Source organism: Ipomoea nil, unplaced genomic scaffold (assembly GCF_001879475.1).
Source record: "Ipomoea nil cultivar Tokyo-kokei standard unplaced genomic scaffold, Asagao_1.1 scaffold2690, whole genome shotgun sequence".
Lineage (NCBI taxonomy): Eukaryota > Viridiplantae > Streptophyta > Magnoliopsida > Solanales > Convolvulaceae > Ipomoea > Ipomoea nil.
In genome coordinates, this window is record NW_017619118.1 from 20,753 (window position 1) to 33,982 (window position 13,230).

Consider the following 13,230-nt stretch of genomic DNA (forward strand, 5'->3'; position numbering starts at 1 on the left):
AGCTGGATATGAAATTACCGCAGTACTGAACCACAATACTGAACTTCCATTATCCAATATTCAACAACACTCCAGAAGGCACAAAGAAAGGCACACACTACTCCAAAAGGCAAAAACAAACAATATTACCGCACAGCAGGTTTGTCTTCTCTCTCGCGAACGATATGAAGTTGCTCGAAACCTCTTTCTCTCCACTCATACGGACTCTACACTTTACGGCGAGCCCACCGGTGTATTCGCCGTCGAAGATGGTCGCCGGAAAACTCCTTCACGCGCCGGCGCGTGAGTCGGCGAGCAGTCTGTGACGGTGGCGCGTGGCTGCTCCGGTGACGTCGCGACTCGAGCTCCGGCGTCGTCCTCCCGTTCCGAGCAAAGCCCACTACTTCACTCTCACCGGCTCTGATACCATGTAGAAAACTAAAATGGAAGAAGTTGTGGATACTAACCTCGTTTCCCTGTTTCTCTGTTTATTGTGTGTGTTCTTTGACTGCTTACAACTCAGATATATATACTATAACAATGGACAGTTTCACAGACTTTTCACCTCCTAGCCTATTTATTGTTATGCCTTTCATCTTCTATAACTGCTTATTTCTAACAGTCTACATGGTAACCCTAAGAGATTACTTGTCATCAAAGATTCGAATACCTCTTATATATTTGAAGAAGTTTGCAGCCTTGAGACATTACACACGAGAGAATATCTTATACTTGAGAGGCTTCTTCTTCCCGTGCGAATTACAGTTCATTCTTCGAATCACCACCTTCTCAATATCATCATGGTCAGAGCTAAATCGTTCTATTGAGAAGACAATCTCCATTGTGTTGATTTGTAGACCGTACTCTATACAACTGTGGTGTAGTACGTGGTGAGTGTTGATACAGAAATAAGTCAGTCTTTCAAACAGAATATATTATTGAAATTAAAATCTTAATACGAATACAGAAATTTCAAATATTCAATACTCAATAAAACCAAAATATTATTTGAATAATTGGTACTCTGAAATATTAAATTAACTACTTAACAATATCCAATAGACAAATTTTTCAAGAACTTAAAAAATCATTCGATCACATATACAGGCTTTGGTCACATTTTACAAGTATATTATTATACAGAAATATTTCTAAGAATACTGAGCCTGAGAAATTGCATTTTGGAGATATTTCAAGGTTCTTTGATGATGTAACAACCACATAAACCAGAACTCAAAATGATCTTCCGTGACTACTTGAATGTACTTCTCTGATGGATTCTTCAAATTCTCACTTTCATTTGCTCTCTTAATTTTTGCAATTGGGATTGATACCTTATAGGCTTAAAGTGCATTCTCATTGACTTTCCAGTTGAAGAAGGGATTTTGATTGATCTCTCACTAAGGAAGGCAAGTTTACGAGTAGAACAAAGAGTAAGCCAGGCATTGGACCAGATGTTGTTGATAAATAACATTGAGATGCCTTCAACAGCTTTTCGCCGTCTCTAACAGTAATGAAGTTCTTGTTGAACACCTTTTGGACGCCACCTGCTTGGAGAAGTTTTGCCCCAAGAATCAGCTTGCCCTTCACAGTGTCTGTTATCTTTGGCCTTAATCTCACTCCACCATTTCTTAGTTTTGAACTGGAAGACAGATGGCATTGGGTGGCGGCAGAATGAGGAAGTGCCTGTTTTGTTGAGCTCTGATTCAATAAAACTGCCCAGTAGTTTTTGTTTTTTGGTATTTGGAAGGACCGAAGGATAACAAGAAATTATTTTTGCTAAAGCCTAAAGGGCAATCGTTATACCCTACACCATGGCACGCATAGCACTGTGCGCCGCGCGCCTCCCAAAACGACGTAGTTTTGGGGTCGTTTTGGGAGGCGCGGTAGGAAGTTGCTGTGATTATGTATATTTGTTCACACAATTATGTATATTTGTTCATACAGTTATGTACATTTTTTTTACAATTATGTACATTCTTTTTATACAATTATGTACATCCGAATCAGAAAATTTGTGTGTATTATGTTAAGAGTTGATGTGTATTATGTTAAAAGTTTATGTTTATTATGTATTATGCTAGATTATGTGTATTATCTTTTAAAAAGAGTATGTATATTTTGTTATATAATTATGTACATTCATGTATACAATTATGTGTATTATAGTATAACATTATGTACATTTTTGAACATGGAATTTAAAAAAAAAAAAAAAAAAAATTAACTGCCATACACTGGGGCGTGAAATTTCAAAAAAAAAAAATTAAATTAAATTAAAACGACGTCGTTTTGCATCTGGGTGCACAGTGCAACGCGTGTCATGGTGTAGGATATAAATTGCCCCTAAAGGGTGAGTAGACTCGAATGAACTGATTCTTCCATAAATAATGTGTATATATATAGGTTAAGTAGTGGGCAGTTGGACGAGTCACATATTGATCATTATGACCCAAAACGGTTACAAGATGAGATGAGATTTATATGTTTAAAAGATTATTGTGAATTAAAAAAAGTATGTGATGATATGATGACTCATCTTTGATTCATGTAATGGGCAATCTAGCCAGGGAAACTTCCCACATGCTACTCACAATGCAAGAACCTGGTATTTGAATGCCCATATGCAATTCTTACTTTTATCATGTTTGATGTGTAAAGGCACAAAATTTGACCACCTTTCCAAATCACATCAACCTTAGTTTGTCTATAAAAAGACTTGAGGCCGCCAGCCGACTCAGTTGTTTGATTTGGACCTTAAATTTTGTGGATATAGGATCGAGCACTTCTTAATCTACTCAAGCTTTTGGAGCTCATTTTGACATTTGACCTTACACCTCTCACCTCTGCATATGAGAATGCCTTCATCCATGTTACAAATTCAAATTGTATATATTGTTGAGAATAATTGTTGTATAGATTTTGATGATGTTATTAGATGTATTTTAGGAACTTAGATTCCAGAAATATTTTTCTTTGTAACCGCCAATGTTGAAATTATTGTATTGTTCTCAAGTAGGCCGGAGTCAATATTTCGGCAGACCTTAGTCGTAGGTGGGTACACCGGAAGATGTACAAGGCAGCAAAAGGATGGTTGACTGCACGCGCTCACTATTGGCAGGCCTTATTCGTCAAACGCCTCAATCATTTTGGTTAGGTAATGGCAGACCCCAAGATTTATGTGTATGTCTTCCCGTAGATGTCGCTATGTTGGGCAAACCTAGTTAAAAGGTTAGCTGAAAGTTGAAACTTTAGCTGAAAAGATATAACCTAGAAGCTGAAAACTAAAGTGTTAAAAACTAAAACTATTAGCAAAATCATGATATAACATCTCATAATGAAGTAGCAATATTGTTGTGAATCTCCTTAATTTCAATAGAGATTTCAATTAAATTTTCGTTGATGGAGATATATTATTATTTGAATCTTGAAGTTCATCGGGCAGTATGTAATCTGGATGCTGCTCAAGCACATTAAACATTATGTCATCTTGCGAATTCTTCCGAATATAATTATGTAGTGCAAATGTAGTCATAATAACATCAATTAGGCCGGGTCTGCATACTAAACTATTGCATTTTAGAAGTATCATCCATTTCTTCTTCAATACTCCAAACTACCTCTCAATACAACTTCGAAGACAAGTCAAATGTGCATGATTGAATACTTTTTGAGCATTAGTGGTGGCTCTTGTTCAAATAGAGATTGATGATACCTTATTCATGAATACAATACCAAATATCCTTGTCTATCACGATATCCTCCATCCACCAAATAATATCTTTTTTAAAAAAATATATATAACATTGAAAATAAGGAATAAAGGAGTTTTTTTCCCAAAATGATCCCCCTACTATTGCTCATTCTCAATTTTGCATTTTAACTTCCAATTGCACCAAATGTGGTCTATCGACTTTCAAAAACTCACCCAATTTAGTCTTCCGTTTGGTTTTTCATATACTCAATGTTAAAATGGAGGGTATTTTCTTCCGCTTACCTATCGCCTAATATACACTGAGAAATAGTCAAGGGACCATTTTGGGAAAAACTTTTTTTTTTATCTCATTTTTGTTTATTTTTATATTTTAGACTCTATCAGATTTGAATTTCTATCATTTTTCTTCGTATAAATATAATAGATAAAATTTCACAATCCAATCTCAACATTTGAACGTTCTCCACAATTTTTTTTCCTATGTCTAAACATGCAAAGTTTTCTTCTATCACTATCAAGTTTTACAATAAGTTTCGTAATTTTATACTTTATATATATATATATATATATATATATATATATATATATATATATATATATATATATATATATATGGAAGGGTTCAGGTGCGGGTATAGCTTCCCGTGCGGTTGTGCGGTTAAATATGAGCAGTTGATCAAATTTAGATCAACGACTCAAATCAATGGAAATTTAAAAAAAAAAAACGCTTGCCAAAGCCCAGTGTGCGAATACCAGGAAGGCGAGGAGGAGACTCATTCAACTCATCAACTCATCAACTCATCAATTCTATACTTTGAATTTGGATTTCTCCTTTTATCTTGCTTAGGAGTAGCGCAGCTTTGCTTGAGGGTTTTGCCAAAGCCCAGGGCAAGTCGGAGGCTTAGTGCACCTTAAGTGTTAGATCTTAATCACAAACTCACGCACTTTAAGTACAAAACCCACACACATTAAGCACAACCTCACGCACATTAAGTACAAAACTCACGCACTTTAAATATTAACTCACAAACTTTAAGTTTCAACAACCAAGTACAAAACTCACGCACATTAAGTACAAAACCCACGCACATTAAGCACAAACATGACGCACATTAAGCACAAAACTCACGCACTTTAAGTATTCACTCACAGACTTTAACTTTTAACAACTATTCACGTTAAGCATATCCCCACGTACATTAAGCACAAATCGCACGCACATTAAGCACAAAACAAACGCACATTAAGCACAAAACTCACGCACATTAATCACAGATCCGCTCACCTTAATTTTGACCTAGATGCAAAAATTACAAAATTGCCACCGCGTTTTTTTTTTAACTTTGATAATCCTGGACGTTGATTAAAGCGAGATGGATGGCTCAGATTAAACCGCACAACCGCACCTGAAGCCCTCACCCGCACGAGAACCTAAATCTCTCTCTCTCTCTCTCTCTCTCTCTCTCTCTATATATATATATATATATATATATATATATATATATATATATATATATATATATATATATAGGGAAGGGATCAGGTGCATTTGTTGCTTCTCGTGCGGATGTTCGGTGGATTAATGTGCGTGAGGTTTATACTTAATGTGCGTTAGATTTATACTCAATGTGCCTGAGATTTGTACTTAATGTGCGTCATGTTAATATGCGTGAGTTTTGTATTTAATGTGCCTGAGTATTCTGTTTAATGTGCGTGAGATTTGTGCTTAATGTGCGTGCGAATTTCAGAATTACAAGCTCAGAAGGAAGCAGAACAGAAACTCATGCACATTAACGCCTAAGCTTCTTGTTACTTCTTCCTTCAATTTGGCCATGGATTCTGGATTATCAGCTACCTTCAATGCAGTTGAATGTTTATATAAATGACGCACGCACTGCACAGTAAAATTTGCACAGCAGCTAAGTGTGGATTTCTGTTGTATTATTCTCATAATTTTTAACCACCATAGCTCGCCTCCGCATCATCATCATCAGGGAGGGGGCAAATGGCTACTTGGGATGGGGAAGAAGCTAACATCAATATTTTCTGCTGCATTTTACACATTATTCATGCACATTAAGTACAAATCTCAGTCACATTAAGCACAACACTCACGCACATTGAATACAAATCTCACTCATATATATATATATATATATATATATATATATATATATATATATATATATATATATATATATATATATATATATATATATATATATATATACTAAAAAGTTCAATAGACAATCAATCACTATGTATCACATTAAATATTATTTTTATCATTGAAAATAACATTATTATTTTTTCGAGTTTAGACACCCAAAGAGTGTAAAATGTAGGAAAAATGTTGGACGGGAGGTAAGTTTTTCCGGTAAACTTCTTGGCTAAGCCGAAAAGTAAACTCTTACATGTAACCGGAAGGTTAGTTTACTTCTCGGTCACACGATTGATGGCGCACTTCTTAGTTAGAGAGGTGCTTCTAGCACTTCTAAGAAGTACGCTTCACTTCTCGATTAATGACAAAATGTTGAAAATAATTTTGAAAAGTCGTCTTAACTTAGCTTGCAAGGCCAAATGCAAAAATAATTAGCACAAAACATACAATCCTAAACCTAAAGCCTCATCATTTACCAAAATTACATGTTCTTGTTGTTTTGATATTTGTTTGTATTTTATATATATATATATATATATATATATATATATATATATATATATATATATATATATATATATATATATATATATATATATATATATATATATATGAATATTAATAAACTTAAATTAGAAAGCAAAACTTTTTTATCATGGTATGTAAAAAAATAAAAATGTTATTTTCAACGATAAAAATAATATTTAATGTGATACATAATGATTGATTGTCTATTGAACATTAAAAGATAAAAATAAAAGCTATATGAGTATTTATATATGAGAGTTAAGAAACTTATTGTAAAACTTTTGTAGAGATAGATGAAAACTTTGTATGTTTAGATCGAGCAAAAAAAAAATTGTAGAGAAAGTTTAAAATTTTGTGGTTGGGTTATATGTTTAGACAGAGGAAAAAATTTGTAGAGAAAGTTTAAAATTTTGAGGTTGTTCTGTGGGATTTTATCTATTATATTTGTACAAAAAAAATCTATAGAAATTCTAATTTGATAGAGTCTAAAATATAAATGGTCCCTCAACTATTTCTCAGCGTATATTAGGCGTATAAAAGGTAAACGGACAAAAATGTCCTCCATTTTAACACTGAGTAGACGAAAAACCTAACAGAGGACTAAATTGGGTGAGTTTTTAAAAATCGAGGGATTGCATTTGGTGCAATTGAAAGTCGAAATGTAAAATTTTGAATGAGAGAAAATTTCAATTTTGGTCCACTAACTATTGGAGTAGTGTTAATTGCAACACTTGACTTTCAAAAATGTTAATTTAGTACATTGACTATACAATTTCTATCAATTTTGGTCACGCCGGTCAAATTGCCGATCAAATCTTACCGGAAAAATTTAATTGGTCAAATAATAAGGGTAGTTTAGTCCTTTTACTCAATCTTTTCTTTCAGCTTGATGATTTCTTCGTCGTTGCTTCACCCCACCGTCCATGGCGACCTGCGTCACCATCTGAAGCTTGTGCTTCGCAGCTTCCGAAGGAAAGTTCAGGATTGCTTTCCTTCCTCGTAGTCTGAACGACGCCAGATCGTAGGCTTTCACGGCCTCGATTGCAGTGTTGAACATGTCGAGCCAAACTCTACTCCCGCGCCGCTTTGGATCTCGGATCTTCGCCGTGAACTTCCCCCATGGCCGCCGTCGGACCCCTCTGTGCCTTCTCTCGTTCTTCTCGCGCACTGGACTCGAGCTTCTGAGCACAATCCATTCAAATTTCTTCTTCGCAGGTACGTCAATACTCATCGACGGCTTTCTCTCTTTACACAAACTAGCTTTAAAATTTGAATCTCGTGCTTCCAAACTAGCTTTAAAATTTGAATCTCATGCTTACGGTGAAGTAAGGTCAATAATCTGGTTGCAATTAGTTGCTTCAAATTTGAAACATTTGGTATCACTGCCAAAACACATGACCCCTCTATCTCTCAACGGAAATAATACTGGGCCGCAGGGCAGATTCAGGAAATTGAGAGAAGCTCGGAGAAGAAATCGACGCCGCCGGAAATGGAGAGAAGTTCATCAGAGAAGAAATAAAAGATGAGTGAAATGACTAAATTATCCTCCTAATTTAACTTATTAAATTTTTCTGGTGAGATTTGGCTGACGTGACCAAAATTGATAGAAATTGCATAGTCAAGGTATTAAATTAACATTTTTGAAAGTCAAATGTTGCAATTAACACAACTCCAATAGTCAGTGGACCAAAATTGAAATTTTTTCTTGTGAATGTGCAATAGTCGATGGACCATTTTGGGAAAAAAAACTCGGAATAAAATAATATGATTTTTATTTGAGTTAAAGTAATAGAAATATGATACCTTGTGACGGCTTAGGAAAGTTCATTGATGTGGTGTATTAATTGCATGAAGAAATACACATGTATCATATACTGTCCTTCCATCCAACATATATAAAAGTGAAACACATATCAAAGTCACACGATGCCATAACATTGAAAGTAGAAATTCATTTTCGCCCTCTATATCACAATTGATCAACCTCAGGGATTCACAATGTTATATGAGTATCATCAATACAATCCTATTCATTATATATATATATATATATATATATATATATATATATATATATATATATAATCAATCTTAATAATAATAATAATAATAATAATAATAATAATGAAATGGTCACATTTTACCTTGAAATATGACATGCATGTATCGTGCATTATTAATTTGTACGTATATGTATTCCAAAAGCTTTTGATTTAGGAAAATATGACTTAAATATTGCCCACATAATTATTAATTGTACTTTGATTAATATATATTTTCAGTGTAAAATACGAAAGCAAGGACCAAGAGTCCAGGACTATGTGGTTTAATGGTACCTGGGTTAAACTTTCATTTGGAAGGTTGTAAGTTTGAGCCTTAGTGGAGGCGTTATTGGTTTTTTGTGTTTCAGTTGGGTGAGAAAGTGAACAGATACTACATTGTAATAGAACCTTACAAAAGCAAGGAACAAATTAAAGTTTGTGTCCATGTGCATACTTGTGCGATTTATAGTTCATTCTTCAAATCACCATAGATCTTCTCAATGTTATCATGTTCACAACTGAATCGTTCTATTGAGAAGACAATCTTTATTGTGTTGATTTGTGAACCGTACTCTATATAATTGTGGTTCAGTGGGTTGGACAGTGACAGCGTGACAGCATGGATCTCCAAACAAGGGACTCTTTGATTTCTCTACTAATTAGATCTATGCCTCAACAATCCTCTATAAGCTTGATTCAACAATCCTCTATAAGCTTGATGATAATCCCCTAGACGTAGATATTATTGTATCCAATTGGGTAAACAATATCCCGTGTTGTCTTTCTTTCTGTTTGATTTTATTTTCACACTAAATCTTATCATTGATGCACCTCTGATTTATCAAGTCACATACTAGTTCAGATATAAGTCAATCTCTCAAACGAATATGTTGAAACTAAAATCTTAACACGAATACAGAAATTTCAAATATTCAATACTCAATAAAACCAAAATATTGTTTGAATAATTGGTACTCTGAAATATTAAATTAACTACTTAACAATATCCAATAGACATATTTTCAAGAACTTCAGAAAATCATTCAATCATATATACATGCTTTGTCCACATTTTACAAGTATATTATTATCATACAGAAATATTTCTAAGAATACTGAGCCTGAGAAATTGCATTTTGGAGATATTTTAAGGTTCTTTGATGATGTGGGAACCACATAAACCAGAACTCAAAATGATCTTCTGTGACTACTTGTATGTACTTCTCTGATGGATTCTTCAAATTCTCACTTTCATTTGCTCTCTTAATTTTTGTAATTGGGATTGACACCTTATAATGCATTCTCTTGGACTTTCCGGTTGAAGAAGGGATTTTGATTGATCTCTCACTAAGGAAGGCAAGTTTATGAGTAGAAACAAAGAGTAGACCAGGCATTGGACCAGATGTTGTTGATAAATAACATTGAGATGCCTTCAACAGCTTTTCCCCTTCTTTAGCACTGAATTCCTTGTTGAACACCTTTTGGACGCCACCTGCTTGGAGAAGTTTTGCCCCAAGAATCAGCTTGCTCTTCACAGTGTCTGTTATCTTGGGCATTAATTTCACTGCACCATTTCTTTGTTTTGAACTGGAAGACAGATGGTATTGGGTGGCGGCAGAATGAGGAAGTGCCTGTTTTGTTGAGCTCTGATTCAATAAAACTGGCCAGTAGTTGATGGGAACCTGCAGGTTCTCTCCAGTTCTTGATTTCATCTAGTTTTGCTTCATCTCTAACTTACTTTTGTTGTTTTGTATTTGGAAGGATAACAAGAAATTATCTTTGCTAATAAAGCCTAAAGGATGAGTAGACTCGAATGAACTGATGATTTGTGGTATACAACTGATTCTTCCATAAATAACGTGTATATATATAGGTTAAGTAGTGGGCAGTTGGAGGAGTCAGATATTGATCATCATGACCCAGAAAGGTTACAAGATGAGATGAGATTTATAATTAGTCCCTTTCAGCGTATCTGCTTTTCTTTTAAAAAATTATATTTCTAAAAGATTATTGTGAATTAAAAAAAAAAAAAGTATGGGGGAAGGAGGAGGTGGATGTGATGATATGATGACTCATCTTTGGTTGATGTAATGGGCAATCTAGCTAGGGAAACTTCCCACATGCTGCTCACAAGAACCTGGTATTTGAATGCCAATATGCAATTCTTACATTTATCATGTTTGATGTGTAAAGGCACAAATTTTTGACCTCACATCAACATGGCTTGTCTATAAAAAGTTGAGAGGCCGCCTGTCGGGTCAGTTGTTTTTGAGGATGTGAATGCTTATCAGCAATTCACTGTACTTTTCTCATATTTGTGGATGTGTAAAGGAACAAATTTGAGCACCCTTCCAAATCACATCAACCTTAGCTTCTCTACAAAAAGATTTGAGCCCGCCAGCTGACTCAGTTACGTTGCAATCGTTATGTTGTGCATCCGTGTGCACCACGGATACAAAAATAACCCCATTTTGATTAAAAACGCGCGTCCCACTTTTTTTAAAAAAAAATTAGTTTCGATTTCCCTCAACAGCATTATGTTGTTCATTCATTCTGGATTTTTAGTTCATTGATTCTGAATTTTTAGTTCATTGATTCTTGATTTTTAGTTCATTGATTCTGGATATTTAGACGGAAATCAAAACTGATTTTTTTTTCATTCATTATGGATATTTAGTTCATTCGTTATGGATTTTTAGTTCATTGATTCTGGATTTTTAGTTCATTTATTTTGGATTTTTAGTTCATTTATTTTGGATTTTTAGTTCATTGATTCTGGATATATAGTTCAAATTATGCACAACATAATGATGTTGTGGGGAATCGAAACTGATTTTTTTTTAAAGTGGACGCGCGTTTTTAGTCAAAACGACGTCATTTTGATGCACAGCATAATTTGCCGTTACGTTGTCTAATTTGGACCTTTAGGGGGCGTTTGGTTCACGAAATGTTAGATTATCTTATGGAATATTAGATTGCTGATAATGTTAGATTATTGTGTTTGGCTTAAAACTAAGATATGTAAATAAGACAACGGTAATAATATAAATTGATTAAAAAATACAAAGCCGTGTTATAAATATTATATATGTGGACATTATTATATATATGATAGCAGTTGTAACTGATAAGGTAGTGTACCTTTTATATGTATTCATTACCTTATATTTGTAATACCTTTGTATAAGTATTTGGTATGATGAATGAGAATCTTAACCTTCCCTCTTCTCTCTTTATCTATTCTAATATTCTTACAACACGTTATCAGCACGAATGCTTTACCCAATAATTATCGGAGATGTTTGGTGGAAAGCGGTCGGCGGCACGTTGACTCCCGGAGACTTCCGTGTTAAATAATCCTTTATGCGCTATAACTTAAATGCGGAAGCACAATTAACAATGATCGCATGTAAATCAAATCAATCAACTAAACAATGTTCATGATCATGGACTTTTAATTAAATAGGAAAGATAAGACTTACTTGGTTCCATTGAAGATGTAATCTCTAAATTGAATGAATCAAGAATATAATGCTTCACCTCTCTAATCCGTATACCTTATAATTCACCTCCTGATGATACGGAGACTAGAAAACTTAGAGATTTGAAACCGTTAAGATCCCTAGATTTTTCTTGGGTATTTATAGATGTGATGAGAAACCCTCTTTCAAGAGGAATGGGGAACCTCCTTTAGGAATAGAAATCCCTTTAGGAATGTGACCTCCTTTAGGAATAGAAATCCTTTTAGGATTGTGAAACCCATAACCTTATCCATTATACATCTTTTAACCCTTATAAACTTAAATTTTAACAGAATGAGAGGGAGGGAATTTCACCCAGTAATTCCGCCTTTACACATCACTAATCATCAACATGAGTACCTTATGGAATTACAACCTTTATTATATAAATCATTGTTAGGAAATAATTATTTCTAACAGTCTCCCACTGATTCATATGAGCATGACACCTTAATTATATGAATCAACGTTAGGAATAAATTATTTCTAACAATCTCCCACTTGATTCGTATATGCGTGACTTTACAATTTTCAATCCTTAATTTGAGCTCACTTAATATGAAAATGTAAAAGTCACCACCTTATCGAAATTTATTAACCGAATCATGGCGGTTACAGGCCTGACATAGCGTTCCGCTCCCTTCCATGTATCACAGTTAATAAGAATTCGAACCATAATAATAAGGTAAAATCCGAAATTACCTTATTTCTTATGTCTTAAACAAGACCATTGTTATCACTTCTGAATTATGCATAAATAAGTGATCAACATCAACCATAACAAAATCAAAACCTGAATAGATATCTAAGAGTATCATCAACCTGTTGTGCTATCAAACATAAATCCATACATGTATGGCAGAGTTAACCGTTATACAAGGACTTTACCAGTATGCCCATCCTCCCAACATGGCTAATGAAGGTCATGGGCGCTAATCCCTTAGTCAACGGATCCGTGATCATAAAATCGGTGCCAATATGCACTATTGATACTCGTTTGATTTTGTACCTTCTCCTTAACAGACAGAAATTTCAAATCCATGTGCTTGGCACCACTAGTATATTTGTCGTTCTTTGAGAAGAACATAGCTGCTGTATTATCATAATGAATCCTAAATGGTTTGGCTATAGTGTCGACAATGCCCAAACCATAAATGAAATTACGCAGCCATGATTATTGAATTGTAGCCTCAAAGCATGCTACAAATTCTGCCTTTATAGTGGAAGTAGCAATGGCAGGCTCCTTCACACTCATCCAAGATATTGCTCCATGAGCAAGTGGAA

General features: G+C 34.4%; 1 protein-coding gene across 1 annotated transcript; it reads right to left on the reverse strand.

The window, feature by feature from the left end:
* Window positions 1-1,068: 1,068 nt before the first annotated feature.
* Window positions 1,069-10,137, reverse strand: LOC109155037 (GEM-like protein 4). The gene is made up of 2 exons (XM_019302766.1): window positions 9,715-10,137; window positions 1,069-1,313 (listed from the first exon to the last, which is right to left on the reverse strand). Exons 1-2 carry the CDS (start codon window positions 10,135-10,137, stop codon window positions 1,131-1,133), a joined length of 606 nt encoding a protein of 201 aa, XP_019158311.1. The 3' UTR covers window positions 1,069-1,130.
* Window positions 10,138-13,230: the final 3,093 nt, after the last annotated feature.

Coding starts and splice junctions, on each gene's coding strand:
- LOC109155037 (XM_019302766.1), bottom strand. CDS start 10,137: ATGAAATCAAGAACTGGAGAGAACCTGCAGGTTCCCATCAACTACTGG. Junction 1,314..9,714: donor CCAAGAGAATGCATTATAAG/GTGTCAATCCCA, acceptor TAAGCCTATAAG/GTATCAATCCCAATTGCAAA.